Source organism: Malus sylvestris, chromosome 11, assembly GCF_916048215.2.
Source record: "Malus sylvestris chromosome 11, drMalSylv7.2, whole genome shotgun sequence".
In the NCBI taxonomy this organism is placed as follows: Eukaryota; Viridiplantae; Streptophyta; class Magnoliopsida; order Rosales; family Rosaceae; genus Malus; species Malus sylvestris.
Genome location: NC_062270.1, coordinates 12,132,878 through 12,158,843, shown reverse-complemented (window position 1 = coordinate 12,158,843; position 25,966 = coordinate 12,132,878). Strand labels below are relative to the sequence as shown.

General features: G+C 37.2%; 2 protein-coding genes across 3 annotated transcripts; one reads left to right on the top strand and one right to left on the bottom strand.

Moving 5' to 3' along the window:
- Positions 1-1,384: 1,384 nt before the first annotated feature.
- LOC126589283 (auxin response factor 18-like) lies at positions 1,385-5,221 on the top strand. Its single transcript, XM_050254538.1, has 5 exons — positions 1,385-1,629; positions 1,734-3,079; positions 3,721-4,589; positions 4,723-4,788; positions 4,995-5,221. The coding sequence occupies exons 2-5, from the start codon at positions 1,961-1,963 to the stop codon at positions 5,074-5,076; spliced, it is 2,136 nt and encodes a 711-aa protein (XP_050110495.1). The 5' UTR covers positions 1,385-1,629; positions 1,734-1,960; the 3' UTR covers positions 5,077-5,221.
- A 5,208-nt stretch (positions 5,222-10,429) lies between these two features.
- LOC126589281 (uncharacterized) lies at positions 10,430-19,431 on the bottom strand. 2 transcript variants are annotated; one of them, XM_050254534.1, is made up of 19 exons: positions 19,068-19,431; positions 18,240-18,343; positions 17,937-18,023; positions 17,731-17,806; positions 17,567-17,641; positions 17,430-17,483; positions 17,065-17,124; positions 16,856-16,972; positions 16,167-16,261; positions 15,856-16,064; positions 15,239-15,336; positions 14,902-15,005; positions 14,595-14,760; positions 14,220-14,342; positions 13,784-13,866; positions 13,072-13,213; positions 12,960-12,989; positions 12,524-12,594; positions 10,430-11,643 (listed from the first exon to the last, which is right to left on the bottom strand). In XM_050254534.1, the coding sequence occupies exons 1-19, from the start codon at positions 19,098-19,100 to the stop codon at positions 10,818-10,820; spliced, it is 2,553 nt and encodes an 850-aa protein (XP_050110491.1). In that variant the 5' UTR covers positions 19,101-19,431; the 3' UTR covers positions 10,430-10,817. The 2 variants fall into 2 exon arrangements, with proteins under 2 accessions (XP_050110491.1, XP_050110492.1); XM_050254535.1 differs by having other exon boundaries at positions 10,430-11,640.
- Between the last annotated feature and the right edge of the window lie 6,535 nt (positions 19,432-25,966).

Here is a 25,966-nt window from a genome sequence, read left to right as displayed (position 1 = left end):
AAGCTCTACTATGCATTAACATTCCACAATGAGAAAATATTAAGTTTAAAAATTTGAAAAAATAAAAAAATATAAATAAATTGATTAGCTTGGCGCACCTAAATCAAATTCGTATAAGAAATTAAAATATTTAAGACAACGTAAAGCAAATTTTGAGATTTATAAAGACAAATTTTCAATTTTACGGGACAAAATGAGATCAAAATCGAGTTCTATAGAGCAATGTGAAACGAATTTTGAATTTTATAAAGTAGTGATTTTTAAATTGAGTGCATTTTTGCTCGTCACCATTTAGTGTGGTTTATGCTTATTACCCTATTTAGCATATTTGGATGAGTTTGAATTTTGAGATTTGTTCTTATCCACTACACGAATCTTGAAATTCAAACTCATCTAACGATGATAAATAAAGTGATGAGCATACACCACACTAAAAAATCGTGAGAAAAAACACTACCTTTTAAATTGGAGGCAGATTGTCTGCCCTTCTGTTTGGGTGCCCTTCCCATCCCTTTCTATTTGTGCGGTCACGGTTAAGCCACGTCAACATTTTATATTTTTATTGCTTTTTGTCTTATTATCTTTATAAAAAAATTTAATATAAAATATTAACGTGACTTAATCATGATCACATAAAATAGAAAGAAATGAGAAGAGCATCAAAATAGAAGGGAGGGCCGACAATCTACCTCCTTTTAAGTTACATAGAGCAAAGTTGTATTGCGAAACGTCGCATCACAGTAAATCCCAACTTTTTCACCTACACTTTCACCCTATCAAACCCTCCTCGGCTGCCCCGACCAAAACATCGCGGACCCCCACTTCCCCACCAGACACCACCCCACGCTCCCGCGCGCACGTGTACCTCAACATCCATCAAACACGAGCTAAAACTTGCACGCGCCGGAAAAATGGCGTGCAAGAAAACACAGAAAGGTCGGTCCTAATCCGAGGGGCCAGTTCACTGTCGGACCAAGGTTAAAATGGAACAAGAGTGGCGTTTTAACTCAAGGGTTGAGTTTAAGTGTTTGCCACTTGACTGCTGTGATTTCGGAGCCAGTCCCAGTACAACTGTACAAGTACTATAATTACCACTGTTAGTTCCCGCTGCGATATTTTCCACTATTTTATTCGGATGAGAGATCTTGCCAAGGGACCAAACGACCTTTTTTTTGTTTTGTTTTAAGTACACAAAAATAACAATTCGATTAAACCACACAGTGTAACCTACTTTGTTATCGAATCTGTAAAGAAGAACACCGGATCGTAATAGTGAGTTGTTGACTTTTCATTTTAAGTTCTTTGAATTTGCTGAATTTTAAGAAAAATCCCCTTTATAAAGATTAGTTTTGTTTCGGTTCTAGAGAGAGAAACTCATCACTGTCTTCAGATCTGATTGCGTACTCAGGTAAGAGAGAGAGAGAGAGAGAGAGAGAGAGAGAGAAAGAAGAGAGAGAAAAGAGAGGGTAGATTACTGATCTCAAAACTGTGATTTATTCTCTGATTTTTTGTTGATTTTTAGTAGGGGTGAAAAATTGGAGTGAAAAGTAAAACAGAGGGACTTGTTTTTGGTACATTTTGTTTGGTTTGATTTGTATTCTTCTGAAGATTTTGTTGTACCAAAGAAAGGTAAATAAAAATTCATTGCGGTGATTTGTTTGTTGGAGGTCCACTTTCATTCACTTTGTATTTTGCATTAACTTGTTTTGGGTCTCTGTATTTCTTCCTCGCAGCATTTACTCTCTGAAATCATCAAAAGCCGCTCTTTCTCTCTCTCTCTCTAAAAAGCTCAAATCCTTTTGTGGTCATGAAGTTGAAGCCTTTATATTCATCATTGCCTTGATACAACAGCAACGTTCTAACAACAAAAAACCCAAATCCAGAAAGAAAAAAACCCAGAAATCCATCATAGTTTTTTAATTTTTGATCATCTGGGTAGTTTTGAAATCGAACCAGAACCATGAAAGAGTCGGAGAAAAGCTTGGATCCTCAGCTGTGGCACGCCTGCGCCGGCGGCATGGTCCACGTGCCTCCGGTGAACTCCGAAGTCTTCTACTTTCCGCAAGGCCACGCCGAGCACGCCCAAGCTGGTGGCGGCGTCGATTTCTTCTCCGCCTCGGAGAGGATCCCGTCGCTCGTTCTCTGCAGAGTGGCCGCCATCAAGTTCATGGCGGACCCGGAAACCGACGAGGTGTTCGCCAAAATTAGGATGAACCCAATTGAGAACAACGAGGCCTTTGCCGCGGACGATGGGGGTACGGAGGCAGATGGGTCGGAAAATCAGGAAAAGCCGGCGTCTTTCGCCAAGACGCTGACCCAATCCGACGCCAACAATGGCGGCGGATTCTCTGTCCCAAGGTACTGCGCCGAGACCATATTTCCAAGGTTGGATTACTCGGCGGACCCGCCGGTGCAGACGGTGATCGCGAAGGACGTTCACGGCGAGGTGTGGAAGTTCAGGCACATTTACAGAGGGACGCCAAGGCGGCATTTGTTAACTACGGGGTGGAGCACATTTGTGAACCAGAAGAAATTGGTGGCTGGAGACTCGATTGTGTTTCTGAGAGCCGAAAATGGCGATCTCTGTGTTGGGATTCGGAGAGCGAAAAGGGGATTAGATGGCGGTGGAGGAAATGAATTGACTTGTGGATGGAACAACAGCCACAGCAGCGGCGGTGGCTCTGGAGGTTGTGTTCTGCCTTACGGCGGGTTCTCTGTATTTTTGAGAGAGGAGGAGAACAAGATGATGAGAAATGGGGGTGGGAATTTGAGTCCCAAAAGGAATATGAGAGGGAAGGGGAGAGTGAGGCCTGAGAGTGTCGTTGAGGCGGCGACTATGGCGGCGAATGGGCAGCCGTTTGAGGTGGTTTACTATCCGAGGGCGAGCACGCCGGAGTTTTGCGTGAAGGCCTCGGCAGTGAGGGCGGCGATGAGGGTGCAGTGGTGTTCCGGAATGAGGTTTAAGATGGCTTTCGAGACTGAGGACTCATCGAGGATCAGCTGGTTCATGGGGACAGTTTCTTCTGTTCAGGTTGCTGACCCGATTCGCTGGCCTAATTCGCCTTGGAGGCTTCTGCAGGTATTTTATTTTTCTGTGATTTTGTTGCTCAACTTGTATTTCTTGTTCAAATTTCGTTTGTTAATTTTGGTTTTTTGTTCTGACAACTGTTTAAGAATTCTTCAGATTTTAGCTCCTCAAATGTTTCCGAGTGAATCGGAGTGTTTGTTTAGATTTTCGGAACCTTTGTAGGACTAAGATGTAAATGATTCATGGCATGTCTAATTCAGTGTTGTTTAGATTTTCATTTCCCTTAGATTATTTTTGTGAGTTTCTGTTTCTAATTTCTTGTCTTCCGATATGTGTCATCGACCACCCTCCTTGTGTGATTTGCCTGTGAATGTGGTCTGAAGCACCAACTTTTGTTGCGGTTAGCACTGGTTTCTGGCATGACTCTCATCTCATGGAGTCACATCCCGGCATGATTCGATACGGAAACATACACACATGACATCGTCATCCTTAAGGCCAAAAATAACTCCAGTGTCTGAGATGTCTGAATAATTTGTGTGTTCTAGAGTCAGTTGTTTTATACGTTCTCCACCGTTGTTGATTTGGTGCAGCTATCTCTGTTTTGCTGTATGTTTAAACGTGTAACCTTGTTGAATCCTGCCATTTGATCATCTGGCTTATACATTTATTAACATACCACAATATTACAGGTGACGTGGGACGAGCCAGATTTGTTACAGAATGTGAAATGTGTCAGCCCATGGTTGATTGAGCTAGTATCAAATTTTCCCATGATCCAAATGTCACCCTTTTCACCACCAAGAAAGAAGTTGCGTCTCCCGCAACACCCAGATTTTTCTCTTGACGGGCAATTAACATTGCCGTCATTTTCAGGCAACCCCTTCGGGCCCAGCAGCCCCTTGTGTTGTTTACCCAACAATACTCCTGCAGGCATACAGGGAGCCAGGCATGCTCAATTTAGAATATCTTTATCAGATCTCCACCTTAACAACAAACTGCAGTCGGGGCTGTTTTCATCCACTTTCCAGCAGCTCGATCAAAGTTCTAGAATCTCCAATGGCATCAGGGCAGGCCATACAAGCAGCAATGAGAATCTATCTTGCTTGCTAACAATGGGGAATTCTAGTCAGAACTCGGAGAAGTCTGATAATGTGAAGAAACACCAGTTTTTACTCTTCGGTCAACCAATACTTACTGAGCAGCAGATTACTCGGAGTTGTTCAAAAGATGGAAATCAAGACAACACTAAGGTTTTCTTTAACGGTTCAGAATCAGCACTTGGGCGACAGGTTTCGCTAGAAAAATCATCTAGCGTTGGGTTCTCATGGCACAAGGATTTTCAACCTACTGACTTTGACCTAGAAACTGGTCACTGCAAGGTGTTCATGGAGTCGGAAGATGTGGGACGGACTCTTGACCTCTCCGCTCTTAGTTCTTATGGAGAGCTATATAGGAGGCTTGCTAACATGTTTGGAATAGAAAAACCAGAGATCATGAGCCATGTTCTTTATCGAGATGTAACAGGTTCTGTTAAACAAACTGGAGTTGAGCCATTCAGGTATAACTTTTTATCTTCCTTGTCTTGAAATCGTCGTATGCATGCCTTTGAACTGTGCATGAAAACTTATCTTACATTTCCAGTATAACTTTTTATTTGTGGGTTTTTTTCCCTTCTCCTTTTTGCAATGCAGTGATTTTATGAAAACTGCAAAAAGACTGACTATTATAACACATCCGGCCACCGAAAGTATTGGAAGGTAAGCGGAAAAAAAATAGTCTCGTGCTTGATATATTTATTCATCTTCATCCCAATACATTCCCTTCTTTCAAACACCGCTAAACGTTTCGAACTAATTTTCAATACATAAGAACAGCTTCCTGTGTTTGCCATTTTGAGTTAACTAAGCAGATTTCATCATTTATGTACCGCCTATAAACTGAAAGTCGAAAAACTGTGTCGCAGGACGTGGATTCGAGGAATGCAAAATGCGGAAAATGGACTGGGAGCAACAAACAAGACGGGTCCTTTGAGCATATTTGCTTAGTGTAGACTCCAGTATATAGCATTTGAGACCAGATGCTTGAGAATACTGAGTGTGTGTTGAAGTTTTTAACTTAATATTAGCTAGGAGAAATGGGATATTGAACTCCTTTTTAATTTTATAAAAATGCCTAATGTTTTGGTGGAAATTTTCTTGCCCATCTAACTTGATCTGATCTAAAGGTGCTCACTGCTCATGAAGATCTTAAACAATTCTATGCATTTAGCAAAATCAACTAAACACTTTTTAAACGAGGTAACGTATTCAGAACAGAGTTGAGCGCGTTCTGTGTTTTATGAGTCGAACATGAGACTTCTTTCAACTTAATTGACAAGACAAATTGAAAGGAAAATATGTACTAGAATTTTATCTTCATATAATACCAAATAAATATGTTTATTATTTAAAAAAACTGGCGTTATCTGGCCTGCAATGTCATTAGGTTTATGATGTGGTTGTTGGGATTCTTGAAGACAAATGATGAAGGCGACTGCAGCTGCTTGTTGGGATTCGTTTTGAGGAAAGCCAGGTGCTTGGTTGGCTTCCATGATGCCCATGCAGGCATGTTGCTTAAGCTTGAATCCAAGTACTGCATGTGAACCAGATTCCAACAAATGGTATACGTACAGATAGGCGACTGTATACTACACATTATCTCTAATTATTTAAGACTAATATGTTCCATTTTCTAAAACGGAAATTGATAAATCGATGTGTCTATTTCTCTCATCATCTGAGCTTTTAATTTTTTTATTCCTGGACGGGACTCGTTATCAAGCCAAAATCTTATGTTTAAATTTATTTACATATATATATATATATAATGTTTGTGTTAATTCACATGTTGATCAATACGTAAAAAGATATATAAATGAGAGAAATGAGAAAAGTTATCATTTTATCAATAGAATTTTAGTTCAACGATGTTACTCGTGAAGACCTCAATACATATTTAAATGGTGAAATTTGTCGCATTTGAAATTGTCACCCATACTTGAAGTCACGTTAGTGCCAAAAGTTACAATGGAATTGATGACTTGGCATTTAGTTTTTTTTTTTTACTTTATGGAATTGGCTTTTGCTGTTGTTGGATTTGCATTGACAAGAATAATATGATGCACCTACTGTTCTACTCTTTGGTGTTCTCTCCATTTCCAACTGACATATCTTATGATCCAAGGAATAAAAAATAAACTTATTAAAAGTAAAAGAATTTGCCTATTGTCCTTCAACTTCAACATAGCAGAGAAAATAACATTGAATTTTTTTAATATTTTTTATCAAACGATAGATTTTATTAGATTATCTGTTATATTAGCCACTGACTCCAACCATTCTAATTCGAGAGAATCTAGTTCTGAATCTTATTGAATTTGCATTTGCTATTTGCCACCATTGCTTTAAAATATTTTAAGAAGTTTGATGCAGCAATAAAATAATACAAATCATTAACAAGTTATAATCTTTCTTTCCTTCCTTCTAGTAATTCACATAAAATAATTTTTTAGGGTTTTTCTGCGCAAGTACGATCTGAACTTGTAAGCATGTGCAATAATACCACCTAAACTTTTATTTTTTATTGTTTACCACTGGAAATCTCTTAATTGTTGAAATCTACCACTTACTTTACTATCCATCCATTTTGCCGTCAAAACATGTCATTTGTAGGGATATTATTGTCAATTAACTTTATGGGGTTGGCTAGAATCCAATTGGCTCCAAAGTAATACTGCCTGAGTTAATGTGGCACCAAAACTAGGATTGTGTACTGTCCTAGTTCGGCAATTCCCTCCATAAGAGTTTGAAAAATTAATAGTTGAATAAATTAAGGTGAACCACAAACCTAATTGCTTACCTACAAAAAAAAAATTAAAAAAAAAATCTTGAAAACTCATTGTAAATGAAAGACAAGACTTTTGCATAATTTTCACTTCAATTCTTCAATAATCCTTGCCAAAATCAACTTCTCTCTTTTCTTCATTATCTGACTTCGACACTGCTAAAAAAAAGGGAGTTTTAACGAAAAACCTACGGTACTGTTCACTTCAACGAAAAACCACATTTTTACACTAAAAGGTCAAACATAGTACTATTCACTTTACCCTTTATTTTGTTCTTATCATTAAAACTCAAAGTTTTCAAGCCCTTTTAATTAGTTTTCCTAAAAAAAAAAACCCTTCTGCGTTTGTACAAATTCATACCAGCAAGCCCTAGGAAATGAATATTTGACAAAAAATCCCTCTGTGCAAGGGGCACTTGACATGTTTTAACAGCAAAATGGATGGAAAGTAATGTAGATTGTAGATTCCAACAGTTAATAGAGTTCAGGTGGTAAAACTTAAAAATTAAAACTTTAGATGGTATTGACACACATGCTTGCAAGTTCAGATGGTACTTGTACAAAATCCCTTCGTGCACAATCAAATACAAAGAAAATACAGAAAGATAAAACCGAACTCATTCGTCAGCCCGAGGACCATCACCTTAGATCACGCAACTATGGAACGTGAGAATTATGCGAGGAAACCCTCGACTGAATGGCGCTCCTTCGTTGTAAATCACAATCTCACACAAAAATAAATATTTCATTCAAATCACAAAAACAAAAGTTAATACACATGTTAAGTTCTAATTTATGCACAAAAAAAAAAGATAGATTATGTTAATAAGTCTGGCTACAACAGTACGTATCACTCAATGTACGAGTTTTATGCAGAATTTAATCGTTGTAAAAATTTATTAAATTCTTACATACAAAATCCAGCCATTAATTTACCACTTAGTACTACGATCTAGTAGTATTCTTGTTAACTTATAAATAAAATATCATAGGTTCGATTCTTGTCAAGGACGAATTTGGATCATATTATTGCTAATCCATTGTGATGCTTAGTCCACTCTTCCACCCCCTTAATGTAAATAATATCATTTATTAAAAAAAAAAAAAAATCGAACCGTTAATTCATCAGATCACTTAGAATGATACGTACTATTGAAGAAAAATCGGAGATTAGCATTGTGTATTTCACAACTCAAAACAAAATTAAGTATAAAAAATAAATAGTGCAATTATATTTATTCATGTATTGTGTTGGGATATAACCTGGGGTTGGGGCATTGGGATCTGAAACCCCAGAAACATGCCATGCCTGCCTGCCTCCCTGCCCCTAATTTGGGTCTGGTCACTTGTCAATATTCAGTCAGCGGTCACAGGTTCAACTTTAAGACCACTTTTTTTATTTTTTATTTTATTTTGTTAATCCCAACAAAAATAAGCACAAAAAATCAAAATTAAAAAAACTGGAAAAATGCGCAACGCACACGTGCAGTGGTCCCAAAGGACAATTAAGTATTGGGTTAGTGACATCATCGGGCACGTCCGGTCCAACGCTTGTGTCGCCTTTTTGATGGCCGGGCCCGGGCCTCCATTGTTGGCTAAGGGATTGATTTGAGATGTTGGGATTGGGATTTTAGGGATTTAGGGATTTAGGGATTTGACTCCACCCATCCACTCCCACTTCCTCCGCCTCTTGTTTTTCTTTCACAAAAGATAATGTTGGCGGATTAAATAATTAATTATTAACTAAACGAACAATTAATGGGAGTCAAATCAGTACGAAAATGTATAAACATGATTATTTTCTGTCAATACGAGATTAAGAGGTCATTTGCCTCCTCCTGTTTTTACTTGTTAATTCACTGAAAACGATATCATTGGTTCACTCTTGTATATGTACACCTAAAACTCAGTGTCCCAATTCGTTTGATTAATTCAAGGTTAATTAGGGAGTGTGAAAAAATGTTGGATTGTTCTGGTGAATATGATATTTCTCTTCAACTAATGCTTCTTGGTTTCAATCATCGTCTCTCGCCTCCCCTTTAGTAAATTGGAACTTAATGAGAAAAACAATATCACTTATAATAAGAGCTCCTCAAAATAATGCTAATAAATAAATAAATAAAAAATCAGTAGAGAGTGTGAAGGATTTCTCAACTTAATTAGAGTAGTCATAAAAGTAAAGCAGAGTGATTCGCGAGAGTCAAAAAGTCAAATGGTCAAAGGGTGGATTGGAAGAAGAGCCAATTCGTGAATGAATTATACGTGCAAAGACATAAAAATAAACATGTTTCCCTGCGTGCATCAGAATCTCTCTGTTTCTTCTCTAAAAGCAAATCCACCTTTGAAAAATGCGTTGTCACTCACCTATTTAATCCACCCAGTAACAATGATAGATCATATGAATAGTAAATTGACCAAATGTTTTTCCATCCCTAAAAAATATGCTGGCACAAACATCTTCATCCTTACAAAATGTGGTGGCACCACCCAACCCATTTGAAATATTATTAATTTTTTTACAAAATAAAAAAAAATAGTTTTAATTTCGGATATGATTTTTAACCAATCTTGTCACGTTACGTGTCATTATCCGAAAGTACTATTTTGATTGAAAGTGTTGAAAATATTGAAACGTGATGTAAGATGGAAGATGATAGTTAGATATTTATGGAAAAAAAAATATATATTTTTTTAGTTTTTCTGAATTTTTAAACATTTTTTTATTAAGATAATTAATCTGAACTGTTGGATTTGAAAAAGAATTCAAATCCAACAACCCAGATCACGCACGTGGCTAGGCATTGGATTTGAATTTCAAATTTTTTTTTACCATTGGAAATCCAACGGTCCAGAATGAGCCATGTGGCATCCGGACCCTCGCCCTTGTCGCACCTGCACATGCGGGCCTTGCTCGCTTTTTCTTGTCGAAACGCACGGCCACTCGCGAGTGTTTCCCATGTGCCTGGCGCAAAAAAAAATTAAAATGGCCTGTAATGTCATGCTGGCATCAACATGACATTACATAGGCCGGGCCTTGGTTCAGCACATTCTAGGCCAGCCTATGGAATGGCGTGGGCTAGGTGCAAGCCTATTAGGCTGGGCTGGAGCACTTTTTGTGGGTGGCAGGCCATTTTGGAGGCTGTGAGCCGACTTACCCCTTTGGGGTGGACTTGCTCTAATAAGTTTTCAGTTCCAAGAGGCTGGCTGCATTTTCACTCACCACCTTCAAGTAGTGGCACTGCTAACCACCTTATTTCACGCATAATTGCATAATGGAATCATGGTTTGGTTCAAATTAAATATCGGTTATTTCACCGGTACCAATAAAAATAAAAGGACGCTAAAAGTAATCAAATGAGAGCGATTTTCACACCATCTTTCGAGTTTTAACTCACGTAAAATGGCAACCAAACCGATTACGTTTGGTGGAAGCGAACCAAGCCGAAAAGGCAATCAACACATTGAATCACTTTGCATGCTAATAAGAAAAATTCAATCGAGAGCGGGACAAGGCAGTGACCATCAAAACTGCAGTAGATACGTATAGAATCACAACAATACCTAACCAATTTATACTTAAATCAGTCCGGATGCCACAATGATAGATATAGATCCCACATTACGAATGATTCCAGCCAGAAACGAAAATACGGAAAACATTTTGGATCTGGGAAATTCCCATACTCGGTATCAGGGAGAAACAAACCTTTCAATAATAAACAATGAGTTAACAATAAATAAACAGAAAATAACCATAACACAACCTACCTTCGAAACAAAAATATACTGTACATGACTGCTGCTGCTGCATAAGCCGCTGACATGCTGCCAACCGGAAATTGGGGCCCTGGCTTTCAGACTCAATTTCAGATTCAAACAGCCTTAAGAAGGATAAACCCACAATTTACTCCAAAACAGCCACTTCCTGATCAACCCTCCAATAGTTGGTGTCATTGAACTCCTTATTTGCAGCCTCACCGTCATCAGGGTTCTCTTTTTCTGGCACCTTCGGCATAATGTTTTTCTTCAATGGCCCTGCCTCCCCTACGATACCCTCTTTAAGAGCCTGCTCCATAGCCTTCTCAGTACCATCCAATTCCACACCCACGAATTCAACATCCTCTTCAAACAGTGATGGGACAGCAGCTGATCTCTGGCTCACATCACTGCCCACTGACCCTGCAGTAGAAGCAGTGGAGGATGGAGGAGAGCCATTTGGAAGTGTAGGTTCTCCACTTGAGTGCAAACTAGCACCAGCATCTGGTGCCACTACCTCGGCAGTTGAAGGATTGACAACTGCGTCATCATGATCCTCAAATGGATTAACACTTGCGCCGCCGACTTGCAAATCTGATGATTCACTCCATCCCACCCATTCAGGCAAAGGCCTGTCTCCAAACATGTCATCATTATCAGATGTCTCAAATCTGAAGAAACCCCCCAAGTCACTGGAGGCACTTGTCTTCTCGCCATCTGGGTTCATGTTACCACCGTTGCTAAATCCATTCATAAGGTTTCTGTTGGAACTGGACGCGCCATTGACAGTCTCTTTACTCCCGGCCAACTCATCATCCTCCCCTACCACAACCTCATCATCACTACTGCTATTACCACCATTTGCAGTGCCGTTCAAGTTTACTTCTTCCATCTCTGACAGTGATGTGCCCACAGGTTCATCACCGGTTCTATCATCTTGGAATGCAAACCAGTTTGAATTTGTGAATAAACTGCTGCATTCAGGATTAAAACTATTCAGCATCCACATTAAACATATTCTACAGCGAAACTTGTAATACACAACACCTGAGCCAATTTTAAGCTCTCATGCACTTGACACTTCAATATCAAGCACTTTTGCACCACAACCAGACATAAAATTTATGACCAACAATTTTCAACCTTGTGTGGAGCAATAAGTTATGTAGTTTGTAAATCACAAGAACATATACAATATATGTTATGTATAAGATATATGTTTGAATTTTTATGCATATGACATTACAACTAGAGAGAAAATACATAGACATCAATTGCCAGCCTCGTGAAGCAATTAGTTGAACATATTTAATACATTGCAACGACATACCTTATGCGATACTCCACCTTGGAACAATGGAAGATATGAGAATACAATAAAATCTCTTCTTTTTTCTTGCAATATTTTGGTATTTTAGGTCTACAAGTCAAGCTGCTAGTCGCTATATAATGTCTCTGAAAATGTTGCACCTTATTATAGACCTAAGTTCTAACTGCCAGTTTGTTGCACGGGAGGATTGCATGCGAACCATCAAGCCTATCAAGCCTTGTTGATTATTGTTTCATTTCAATCATATTGTCTTGAAATGACTATAGGATACTTAATTTTCTAGCCCACCTTTTCACCTACAGTAGAAACTAGCAGACCTATCAACATGGATGATGTTCAGAAGATAACAATGAAAAGGAACACACAAAAGAGCTTATGAAAAATTGACAAATTTATAAACTAAATCGAATCTCATGTAAATTTGCAACACTTTCAGACGCAATATTTCTCCACTGAACCCAAATTTCAAAGTTTATTTTTCTTCATACAAACAGTGGTAAATAAACAAAAGGTTACAAACTTACCTTCCTTGGTCATCACCAAGTCGCAAGGATGATATGACCACTTCAGCAGATTCATCATCAAAGTAGACATCCTGCATTTATAAATCAAACCCCCTCATTCAGAATGTAATTAAACCAAAAAATAATAATAAATATTATTAAGGGAGTTTTACCGAAAAGCCCGCGATACTGTTCACTTTAACGAAAAACCACATTTTTACCCTAAAAAGTCAAACCTAGTACTATTCACTTTATCCTTTATTTTGTCCTTCTCGTTAAAACTCAAAGTTTTCAAGCCCTTTTCGTTAGTTTTCCTTATTAAAAATGCTTACATGGGTTATCTTTTTTCTACTTCCGACCTCTTTACAGAGCTTACTCATGCTTAGATAAGAACAGTTACCATCAAGTACCATATATCAACTAAAAAAACATCAGTGGAAGAAACAAAATTTATTACCTCATCATCTCGATCAAGAGCTCCTTGGTCCTGAAATGCAGAAAACCCAAACCATTAGCCCAACAAAGAGAAAAATGGAGGAATAATAAAAGGGGAGGACTGAGCTAGATACCTCTCCTGCATCCTCATTCCCATAGATTTTGTATCTAAAAGCCTGGCTTAGATTATTTGCTAGAGCCGCTACATCATAATCTCTGTCATTCATGTCATCCTCGTCACTATCCCTTGTCCGGTCTTGCAAAGCAGTAGGGCGACTGTGCGTAACAAGGAGAAACGTAGGTGAAGTTGACGTTGAGATCCAAAAATATAAGGCTGATGTATAGCAGGGTTAACTCATTGATCGTTTTAATAAAGCTCAACTATAAGCACTTTGTGTACCATGAATATATCATAGAATAACAGAAAATAAAATCAAGGACTACATAGTAGATATGAAATGCCATATTTAAGTTCATAAATAAGGATACATCGATGACGACATTGAAATTCATATCAAATAGCGATTTTTTATTAGAAATTGTGGAAATAAATTGATTTATATGGAATTCACATACAAAAATTAAAAGCATTAGAATCCATCTAAACTAACAGAGAAATAGTAAAAGTTGACAACATAAATTCATGGTGTATTTTTTTTCTTTATGACTGAGTGAGTGAGAAGAAAATATAAAGTGAAACAAAAAATGTAAAAACGGATATTTTAAAAATCAAATGCTTGAGCAAATGTGTCAGTTGTATGGAAAATATGGTAATGTATACAGTATGGTCCCTAACATATTTGAAGAATGTACATTGCAAAGCAGATAAATGGAACGACAGCATACCCGCAAGCCCATCGATACACATTTTCAACTGCATTGCGCTCCTGCAAAACTGTTGTTTGCCACCCATTCCAGTCGCTATTTTCCTAGAAAAACAAGCCAAGCAAAGTTTTATAAGGAAAAACACTAAAAATAAAACTAGCTGTCAAAACCACTAACACCCACTCAAGTATCCCAAAATGTGATAACAACATCATAATCTTACCAATATAGAGAGGTAAAGGGCAATAAATTTGAGTTGATAATATAGACGCAGACTTTAGAGCAAAGATATTAGATATGACTTGAAATATGGTTGAATTGCTTCAAAGAGAAAGAGTCATTTGACAATAAAGTTACAATTAAGTTTGATCACCATCAAAATCACACATGAGAAAAATGCCACGATCCAAATATGTATGCTTCTTGTAGTAAATCAAAGTTCAGACCTGCAACCTACCTGAAGGCATGCCTGAACCCGGCTTTGGCTGTTTCCCAACTGAATGAGCTTATTAGAAATTCTTGTGATGTGTCCGAGGTTTCCTGCTCGTGGTGCTGATTTTCCAGTAGCAGGTACCGTTGGCTACATAGAGAAAAACTCATTATCAGAGCTTGAAATAAAATCAACAAACAACTAGAGGTAGTCATTGATATATGGTTACATGCACTGCAAAAATCTAGAACTCCACTCAAGTATAACCATGCTCTCGCTTTTATAATACACCTCATCCAACAAAGGAACTAGAGGCATTATAAACAAATCAAGAATGTTGAGCATTTAATGTTTTACTACAACAGTGCACAATTAGAGTAGCCAAGATATCCATTTCTCTACCTTATTAGCATCACCAGATAGAATGGGATTTTTATCCGTTTGAAGAAACTTTCCAATTAAATCACACTCTCGAAGAAGATGGTCAACAATGGCATCACTCTTGCTTTCCAAACATGACGATATTATACTATCTACATGATGATGCAAGGAATTATTGTAAGGGTACCTGCATTAATTCAATAAACACATTAGGTATCTAGTAACAAGTACATCATTCACTACAACAAAAGAGAAGAAAGTGTCCCTTTTTAACCTATACTCAGGACTTAACACTATTTCAAAATTAAAAATTGAAGCAACAGCTTACTCAAAGAAAAGATCAATGACCCGTTGGATGGTTCCTGAGCTAACCAATTCCTTTTCTGCCTCTTCATTGCCTGATCTCAGTAGAACAGCAATGAACTCCACAATCTGAAATAAATTGCAGAACAGTTGAGAATTGGGAAATTGACAGTTACATTATTCCAATAATTATTAACAATTCTCTTTCTGTAAATTAGGGTGAAAATTTCATTTCACACATAATTTCTTATCAATTAATAATTCTGCCAGCACAGTACTGAATTTAAAAATCAGTCAACAATTTAGTAGACAAAACAGCCAGATACTACTCAACTCCTGTAGAGGTCATAAGAAAAACCAACCTTTAAACGATGCTTTCCAAGTGGAGGCCTCAACTCTCCGTATGTCGTCGGCAATGTTTTCTCATCCCATGACACATTCAAAAGCACAAGCAAGTCGCCTGGACAACCACTTTGAATCTTAAAATCACAATGAAGAAACCGTTCTTTTTCTTTTAGGCAGCTATAACAAAAAATAAGGCATATTCTAATGGTAAAAGTATCACTGTATTAACAAATCCTAATAGCCCTCGGGTCTGTACAAATATGAGGCATATTCTAATGGCAGTCCCAACGTGGCAATATTTTTCCCCCTATGATATGAGCCTTTATCATAACCCAAAGCCTTGTCATATTTCAAAGCCACTGTGAGGTTCAAAATTCTTTACCCCAAGATATTCCCTTCTACTTTCATGTAGCAACAAAAGGTCAAAGTTATATTAAAAATTTAATAGCAGAGTGAAGATTCAAAATTTATTGTTGAAAACTGCAACTGAAAAACTAAACAATGATGTAACAACAGCAGAATACTAATCAGCCGAAAAAAAAATAAACACCAGCAGAATTACACGTGCAAGGAAGCTAAAAAAACGCAATTTTGCAATTTTTGGACAAATTACGGCATCAGTATTTGCACTCACCAAGTTTTGGGAGCATTGCAGTGACAGTATCTGGATTAACAGGGACTGGAGACTCATACATATGTTGGCCCCGAAAAGAATGGAACAAGGGAGAAGAAACTGCTGATCTTTTCGGATCCAACAAAGAGATGCAGACAGAAAGTGAGTGTACAAGACCAGACTTTGAATGTGAATCTTCCAATGCGTGACCAAATATCCTTGTAACAAAACTGCATAGAAGTATTTAAGAAAACTGAAAACCAATCCACATAAAATGTACTAAAACGTAATAAATACTCAAAGCCAACCAAAAAAGTGTCCTGATCACAAACCTTGGGCTAGAAAGTTTGTTGGCTAGGGCCGAAGGAGCATTTCGAGTTATAGCAGAAAGTGTTTCAGCTACATTAGCATGAACTTCAGGAGGATTCTGGTCCAAAGTAAAAAAAGAATGATGTTAGATAGATGAAGATGCACCAGGGCAGCTCTTAAGCTAAGTTATTTAACATTTATTCCAAACTTCTTAAGCTCATGAAAATGTATGTTACCATTTAGTGTTTTCTCCAATTAAAATTTTAAGTTCAATTATAGTAGTCTCTCTTTTGTTATTACATCCTACCAAAAACAATAAAATCATATAGAACTCCAACTAGAGAGGCCAAAGGCATAAAGTTAAGGTGACAAAGTATGCAACACTTTTGATTCTTTGTGTTTCCTGGATCTAAGGAGTAGCACATTTATGTAACTACTAAAACAGTGCACAGATGAAATCCACATCAAAAGTGGACATACACAGGACATATGAGCATTCAAGTAAAACAGATATCCATTAGGTTATGTTGTCAACATATATGACTCTCTACTAAAGGTATCACGAATTGAGGAAGTAAGACATTGTTACCATAATGACTAAAGAAACAAATTGTATCCATAATTAAGTAGTAACTAGGGATATGTTTCATAAATAAGTAGATAAGGAAAGATAAAATTCTACTGATAAACAAGAATGTAATCTTTCACTCACAGTTGGGCTCAACTTATCTACGATCATTTCAAGCAGATTACTTTCAGCTAACCATTGCATCACATCAATAAAATTGGGATACACATGGTCGTCCGCACCAACAAGTCGAACCAAAACCTGTGCAATAAGGAGACCTCAGATTGAGTTTCAAATAGGATCTTACATGAAAAAAACCAAAAACTTTGAACTCGATTCTAAGTCTTAAATACCTCCATGATGGACGTAATTCCTATCAAATCAACTAGCTGACGGAAAACATCCTGATGGGCCTGTAAACACCAAGGATTGTAAATCAAAACATATACACAGACAAACAAAAGACCGATTTCAGGATACCACCCATATTTCACAGCTAAAACAGTTCCCACAAAACTTTGTTTCCAGAACCATGGCATTTGACTTAGAAGAGCAAGCATTGCAATTAGACAAATGAGTGATATGGATGCTATTGTTGGCAATGCAAAGAGGCAATAGGTCCAATACAGTGCAAAGTACTGGTCTCAAATTAATGCAATGAAGAAAACCAAATCGCAGAAGTTTAAAAATATAAAGATAAGCCAACAGAATTACTTACTTGAACATAGTTCATAAGTGGGGCTGTCTTCCGTATCATTAGACATACAACAACCTAAAGTTCCCGCAAAATTTGTCAAGTAACACGTTTTGAGACCAGATAAAGTAGGACAAACTGTAAATATCCTCAAAAGTTACCTTGCCAAAATACCCAGCCAACGGGGCACTATGAGGACGATTTGGTTCCAAGAAAGAGAAAAGTAAGTTCATTAGCTGCAAAAACAAAATAAGCATATGTCAAAACTAGACAAGATTTTATACATTAAATTCCTTATTCAAGATTAAGATTTGATCATGAATACCTCCTCTTCATCCACCAAAGTCTTTAAGATAACATCAATTTCACAAGTAAAAACCTCACAAGCAATGAAGGGGAACCTAAAGATCATGAGAAAAAACATTTACTCAAACAATCAAGAGCAAAACTCAGAAGATAAAAATCTCAAACATTTTGGAGAGAAATATATAAACATTGTCAAAAGTATGCTTTGTCAAGATGAAATAATACTTGAAGGCTCGTTTGCTTTCAGCATCCTCAGGAGGTTCTTCAACAATATAACGCAATAATTGCTCCACCTGGGCTCTATCCCGTAAACTGAAAACATAAACTTACACAAGGGTATCAATTATTCATCCACAATCAAGTTCCCTATTATAGAAGATTTCATCTACGTAAAATTCCTCCAAAAAATCCCAAAAACTGTAAGGAAAGACAACAAATTCTGGTATTGAGCTTAATATATATACAGGAGGGAACTTTGATAATATCAGTAGCAGTACAATCCGTAAAGAGACATCAATGAGACATTACAAATTAATGAGACGAGTGTTTAAGGCTTTGCATTCTTGGATAATCTCTTCTTCATCCAGAAGCTCCTCTAATGTAAAATTTTCCTTGTCTAGCACTGTCTCCACCTGTACGGTAGAAAATACACAAGAAAAAAGAACAAATCAGAGGTTATAAAAATAGAAGCGTTGCGGTCCTAAGCAAAGAATCCTACTTAAAACTACAGCAGTCAAACACTGTTACTCATGGTTTATAGCTGGACAAAGAAAAGGTAGCACGTGGGAACTAGATGCAGCTAAAGAGTGCAGCCTCCAAATCTAAACCCCATTAGGCAGAAAGCATGAACTTCAAAAGTAGTTCTTTCCCACTACTTCCATAGGTTTCTCAGCGACCAAACAGACGATAATCACTCATCAAAATTACAAAATTTGAGCTCCCCCACTTCAATCACAATCTTAATACTCAAAGACCCCACTTATCCAAACCCCGGCAAATACAGACGGTAATCGCATATCCCGGAATTACAAAAATTGAGCTACCCAACTTTAATCTCAATCACATTAATAAAATACCGCTCTTAAAAAGTAAATCCAACCCGAGAAAATAGTACAGCTTACTAAAAATCTACGTTCCATTCAATTTGGGAAACTAATACAGCCACGTCCGATCAGTCTAAACCAGTTTGCAATAAAACCCAATTAAACAAAATTAATTAGCAATTAAAAACTCCACACCAGCTAAACTTCTGAATTAGCAAATTGATCAAACAGAACACCACACCAGTCAATTTCGACAAGAAGCAGCTGGAATTAGGTTTCGAAATTAAAGAGATTGGGAAAGAGAGAGGGTTACAGGAGAGGCGGCAGAAGTGAGCTTCCAAAACATGGTGAAGAGAGAGAAAGCTGAGCTGGGGAGTGAGAGCTGGCTTAGATCTGTAAACCCTAGAGGCGGCAGCAGAGGGAGCAGCAGTAGCAAAGAATCTAGGCCGTCGCCGGGGAGGTGGAGGTTTTGGGGAGCAGGTGGGGGAGGTCGGTGGGTCCGGAGCTCGAAAGTCGAAACCCTAGTATTTTTTTTTTTTTTTTTTTTGGAGAGATCGATGAAGGAGGAGGGAGCAAAGGCCGTGAAGATCGAGAGTCAGAAAATGAAGGTCAAAAACAATAATAAGCTGCGTGAGAAAAATGGTTAATCGGCTCGTTGGCTTATTTGGACCGCTGGTGAAGAGAGAGGGGGACGCAAAACGGCAAAAGTACAAATGGAGGTGAGTCAAATTAACAAATTTTGTTTCGACAAAAAAAATAAAAAAAATTATAAAAAAATATAAACAAATTTGTGAGAAGAGAAAAATGGTAAGGTCTGGTGGCACAGGATTTTATAACGTTGGCATAAAAATTTTGATAAAAATATTAGATGGCTAAGAGTTTATAGAGAGTTCCACTTTTAAAACAGTAGTAGCATTTGAGTCCGACGCTCTTAAAAACCATGATTTTTCAAACTTAAATTTCTAAAATTTTGAGTCCAGCTTCAATGGTAGGAATTTTAGCGGTTAAATTTTTTTAAATTATTTAATTTATGTAGTTACTAAATTTTTTGTTTTTAATTTTATTAGTTCATGTCATTTCGTATTACGGTCTAGTGGTATTCCTATTCACTTATAAGTAAAAGGTTTTAGGTTCTATTCTCGCCAAAGATAAATTTGAATCACATTATTGCTAGCTTATTGTGAGACTAAATTCACCCCCTCTCCTTAGCGTAAATAATATCGTACCTATCTGTTCATTGTTCGTATTGCATAGTGTTACGTACCACTAAAAAAAATTGCTTATTCTTTTTAGGGTAAATTACATAGTAACCCCTCAAGTTTGGTGTCTATTACAATATCATACAACATCTTTAAAACATTTCACTTTCATACCTCACATACTATTTTATTTCAAAATAATACATCCGTTAGATTTTCCATCCATTGATCCGTTAAGTGCTGACGTGGTTGCCACATTTGTGCCACGTGGCTGCCAAATGTGTGCCACGTGGAAAAAATAATAATTTTTTATTACCCTATTGAGCAAAAAAAAAAAAAAAAAAAAAATTGAAAACCCATAATTTCATCCCGTGCCTCCCTCCCTCCTTCCCTCCCTGCACCTTTCATCTCTCCCTCTCCATGCCACTTCCTCCCTCCCTGCACCCTTCATCCCTTCCTCGCCATGGACCAAACATTGCAAATCCCTACAATTCCACGTGCCATGGCTTGATACAAAACTCAGCAAATCCAAATCCAAAAACCCATTTAAAAAAAAAAATTGAAAACCAGAACCCATTCCCCCGACCCTCCTCCCACTCTCATCATTCTCTCTCTCAAACCCCAAACCCCCCAGATCCAAAACCCACACAACTTCGCCGGGTCACCACCACCAACGCCTTCCTCCTCAGTGGTTTGACCCTCCTCCCACTCTCATCACTCTCTCTCTCGAACCCCAAACTCCCCAGATCCAAAATCCACACAACTCCGCTGGGCCACCACCGCCGGTGCCTTCCTCCTCAACGGTTCGAATGGCTTGATTGGTTGAACCGGATGCTGGAACGGCGGCTTGGGACCTTAAAGATTGGAACTTGCAGGGGCAGGGGTGTTGGTGGCGGGTGGATAGAGGAGGCTGTAAGGAGGGTGAAGGAGGAAGGACAGATGAAGTGGAAGGTGAGCAGTTCGGTGGTGTTCGGATTGGGAGTGGGGATGAAGATGGTGAAGGGAATAATTTTTGGGAGGTGGAATTTGTGGGATTGGGTTGCAGGGAAAAGGGGAGGCTCGGGTTGGGGGGTTGCAGGGATGGGGTTTTGGGTTTTCAAGGTTTTTTTTTTTCAATTGGGTAATAAAAATTATTTTTTTTGCCATGTGGCATTAATTTGGCAGCGACGTGGCACAAATGTGGCAGCCACGTCAGCTTTTAACGGATCAACGGATGGAAAATCTAACGGATGTATTATTTTGAAATAAAATAATACTTGAGGTATGAAAGTGAAATGTTTTAAAGATGTTGTATGAGGTTGTAATAAACCTCAAACCTGAGGGGTTACTATGTAATTTACCCTTCTTTTTATGTTGTCAAAGTATAATTATTGAGTCATCTTAATTATTATGTTGTCAATGTTTAGTTTCGATCTGTTCAATAATTAATTAGATGCAATTACTCCAATTTTGTTCACTCATGTTTTTGTGCAGGTCTTTTCTTTATGTTTTTGTGTAGGTATTTTCTTTATGAATGTCCTTCTCTATTTGGAACTTAAAATGAGCACATTCAATTAGTAAAAGTACGTTAAAATTTCTGAAAAATGAAAGGATGTCATGTAGTGGGAATTTTTTATTTTTTTTTCTTTTTGAAAAATTTTAAAATAATTATAAAATTAGTAATTAAATATATTAAAAAAAAAGAGTCAATTGTCACTAGCCCGTAGCTAGTATACATATATATATATACATACACGGAGAGAAGGCAGAAATGAAGTTTTGAAAATATCTAAAGTGCTCTTCTTTTTTATCTAAAGTGCTCCTTTTTCACTTTTTAAAGAATACAGGTTAATTAAAAAGGAAAAAAAAACTGGAAATTTTTTAAATAAAACTACCTCATGTAGGGGGAGTATGCATGTGTATGTGTGTGCAAAGAACAAATAGTAGTTTTATTTTATTATTTTAACATGTAAATTTAGTTTTTAAAAAATAATAAATTGTCACACGAGTAAGCATGTGGCAAGAAACTAGTTTGTTATGATGATTCTTGAATTACTCTCGCTTGATTGATCATTAAAAAAAAATGAGAATTTGAATAAAGAAATATGATGATGAATGTGTGTGACCATTTATGAGTATAAAACATGCAATTATTATTATTATTTTAAATTTATTATTATTGGAAAATGAGGAAGGGTTCAAAACCATTATAAAAAGACATAAATATCACCACATATTGTTCGTTTGGGATCCATGATGGTGAAGTTTGATGTTAGTGTCCCACCTAGGTTTATATGGCTCTTCTTGTCTTACAAAAAGGCATAAATATAGCATAAAAGTACAACTACTCCACATTTCTAATATGTTTTATTTTAATCTAAACCAATATCTACCAAAAGTATATATGCACTGTACTTTATCTCTCTTAATATCTTCTATAAGCTTAAGATTTCTATACATAAATTTATTCACAAAGAGGAATATAATCGCGACCATTTAGGTACGACATCATCTTGTGAGGCATGTGTTGACATTATGTAGTTTTTCTTCTATTGAAGTACGTACAAAAATAAGAAAACATCTCAAATAAATATGTTAAAGACAAGACAATTTGTTAAGAAAACTTATATATTTTGATTACTTACTAGTCAAGAAAGGGAAAAGGGGAATAGCCCAAAATGGACAATTTCTTAATCTTAGGACAAAAATAGGACAAACCAGCCATACACAAGTCATGCACACCAGGTACAAAACTGAAATTACTAAAATACCCACATATAAATGAGTTATTTGCTCCCATTTTCTGATTTCTCTCTCCACTCTTTCTCTCCCTTCCTCTTTCTTCTCTTACTTTCTCCCTCAAGCTCTCTCTCCTCTTCTCACACTGTGCACACATGGTGCACTGTCATCCCGACCATCATCGTCCAAATTGAAGCCACCACCAATTTCATCTCATCCTCACGAGTTCAAAACACATAGCCTTGTCACGAATCTCATCCCCGATCGTTGGGATCGAAACTCAAGCAGGCTGTGAGTTTTTTGGCCATTTTTCGGCAACATGGCAAACAACCGAGGCTTGAGACCACCACCACTGGATTCGCATCAAGGGTGGGAACAAAGCCCAGTCATTAAATGTTGGTGTTTTGTAGGATGAATTTTTCAGGATTTGCCCAATGTATGTGCATGATATGCTCACAGATCTGAGCCAACCCAAAAACCCAGATGAATTAATACTTAGAAGTTAAATTAAGGTTTGTGTTTCATGTTGGGGCCTATGGGTTGTGGAATAAATTTCAAGTTTTGATGTGTTACAAAACTAGGATGGAACAATTTCCGGTTTAAGTGTCCAATTGCAGAAATTTGTGAAATTTTTTCAATAATGTGCATGTGGTATGCATGGCTAACTTCATAATAATATTCCAATTCCAAAAACCCAGAGCTCACAGCTATCTTTTCAAAATCAGAAAAATGACATCATCACCTACGACGTCACCACCATATACACTATATGCACACCACATGCACATGATATGCACAAAACTGGAGATCGAGCAATGAGTTGCTTTTCGTATTAATAAGAAACTTTAACGACAACCTATTGATACAATTAAAACATAATTGTTACGTATGTAAGGTTACAGTGGCTGTTGGAAAAGTATTGTTACGTATATCTAGGGGTGGGTTCGGTACGGTTACCGTACCAAAACCCTTGTACCAATTACCGTACCAAACTTTCGGTTTGGAAAAATCTATTACCATTACCGTACCAAACTTTTGGTATACCGAAGTTCGGTATTGCCAAAAGTTCGGTTGGCATGGTATGGCAATGATAATTGCCATTTTGTTTTGGGACAAAATCTGTTTTTGTTTTTTTAACCCAATTCAAGGGCAAAACTTTTTTTTTGTACCTTTATCTCATACATTATAGATTAAATTCATCTATTATTCATTATTCACAATTCACACACATAATAATTCAAATGATGCATCAAGATTCATCATGAAAATTAAGCTTACAATCCAAATAGAAGTTACGAACCAAAACAAATAGAAGTTAACAATCCAAATAGAAATTAAAGTTTCAAACCAAATGAAAATTTGAAGTAAACTTCAAAAAGGAGAATTCATTGATCAGTTATTTAAGCTTGGGATGTCGAAGCTTTTGGAGGAGGCATTGAACTTGTAGAAGATTGAGTTTGTGTCAAGCATACATTACAAACAAAGAAAACATATTAATTAGTAGCAAGAAGAATTAAAGTTGAAAATCATTTAATAACAAATTTACTAAAAAAATTAAAGCATATCTTTCTTGTTTTCTCTTCTTCCATTTCCTTGTAAAATTGAAGCATATCTTCCGTTGGTTCCTTGTAGAAGTTTACTTCTTCTGCCATAAGTCAACCACTGGTACGCACTAGTGCCTCCATTATTTTAGGAGTCAAGGATACCCTAAAAGGGTCCACAACCCTCCTCCCTAAGCTAAATGCATTTTCACTAGCAACAGTAGAAGTGGGGGTTACAAAGATATTTTGGCTATTTGTGAAAAAATTATGAACTCTTTTGTGTTTAATTTCCACAATTTTAAGAGATCAAAGTCACCAACAACAATGCTAATATAAGTAGGTATGGTATGGTAATTTCCACAATTATGAACTCTTTTGTGTTTAATTTCCACAATTATATTTTCGGTATGGTACGGTAATACCGTGGTAATGGTATCCATTACCAATACCGTACCATGAAATTTCGGTACGGTACAATACCGTACCATTACCGATTGGTACAAAAAATTTGACACAAAATCGGTATGGCACGGTTGGCAATTCGGTTGGCACGGCAATTTGGCAAAAAAATCCACCCCTACGTATATCAATCATCGCTTAACCGTGCACTTGGAAAACATGATACTCGTTGTCATTATTTTATGGACATGCATGATCCTTAACATCCTCTAAGTTTTTTTTTTTTTTTTTTTTTTTTTTTTGCCAAGGTCAACTACATTGTGGTCATACTCACTAAATTTTAGGGCACAACATATGTTGACACACCCCGACCTAGATCGAGGCATGCTGGCCGTCACGTGAGTGTGACGTAGCCATGTGCACAGTGCAAAAGCAATAGAGATATAAGGAAATACGAATAACTAAAAACCAAACCAACTAGACCACTAGATAAGGTAAGGTGCAAGTGCGATATTAAGTGTGAGTTCACAATCAGAGCATAAGTAGCCTAAGTGCAGTCCAGCAGGACGAATACTAATTATACAACCACAAAGATAATCCTACATTGATGATAATCTGTCATAACTGCCGTGAATTCCTCATAAGCCACCGACAAGCATGCCTAACTAGAACCTGGAGGGGCGCAAAACAAATAGTGTGAGTGGGCAAAAACAAAGCTTTTCAAAACCATTTCATTTGACAAAAGTTCTAACCCCTCGCCGTAAAACCTGTATAATTTCCCAGAAAAATAATATATGATATATCAGAAATCATGCTCAAGATGAAAATCCATAGAAATATACCATGCCAAAGTATCTCTATGAAATTCCATAAGTAATCCAATTAAAATATATCAATGTCAGATATCATATCAGTCGGATCCACCTAACATGACCTGCACGGTTGAGTCTATAGCTCATAACCAATCTCAACCATATCAAATCCTGCACATGAGTCGAAACCACCTAAAGTGGTCTGTACGACAGGACTAGGTGTAAAATAAATATGCTATAGTACTACGATCACGTGAAGACTATGTGAATGATCGCGGGTCACTTAAGAGTCGGAACCACTTATAATGGTTTGTACGACACGCATGTACACCTAACTTGGATCCAAGGTGAGCATATGGTGCGGGAGGTGAACATCACGTGAAGGACTGTACCCTAACTTTGGGCGGGAGCACTAACACCGGAATGTAGGTTTATGAGCTCTAAATGCATCACATCATATCTCGCATAACTAAAGCAATCTCATATCTTTAATTTATGAACTTACCTGGCACTTACTTGTGCGTCCACACCACCAATCATAAA

Excerpts from the sequence above, each read along its gene's own strand:
- LOC126589283 (XM_050254538.1), top strand. The coding sequence starts at position 1,961 with ATGAAAGAGTCGGAGAAAAGCTTGGATCCTCAGCTGTGGCACGCCTGC. Across the intron at positions 3,080-3,720 it reads CGCCTTGGAGGCTTCTGCAG|GTGACGTGGGACGAGCCAGA; the intron begins GTATTTTATTTT and ends ACAATATTACAG. Across the intron at positions 4,590-4,722 it reads ACTGGAGTTGAGCCATTCAG|TGATTTTATGAAAACTGCAA; the intron begins GTATAACTTTTT and ends TTTGCAATGCAG.
- LOC126589281 (XM_050254534.1), bottom strand. The coding sequence starts at position 19,100 with ATGTTTTGGAAGCTCACTTCTGCCGCCTCTCCT. Across the intron at positions 17,484-17,566 it reads TGGCTGGGTATTTTGGCAAG|GTTGTTGTATGTCTAATGAT; the intron begins GTAACTTTTGAG and ends CGGGAACTTTAG. Across the intron at positions 15,006-15,238 it reads TTGGAAAGCATCGTTTAAAG|ATTGTGGAGTTCATTGCTGT; the intron begins GTTGGTTTTTCT and ends AATTTATTTCAG.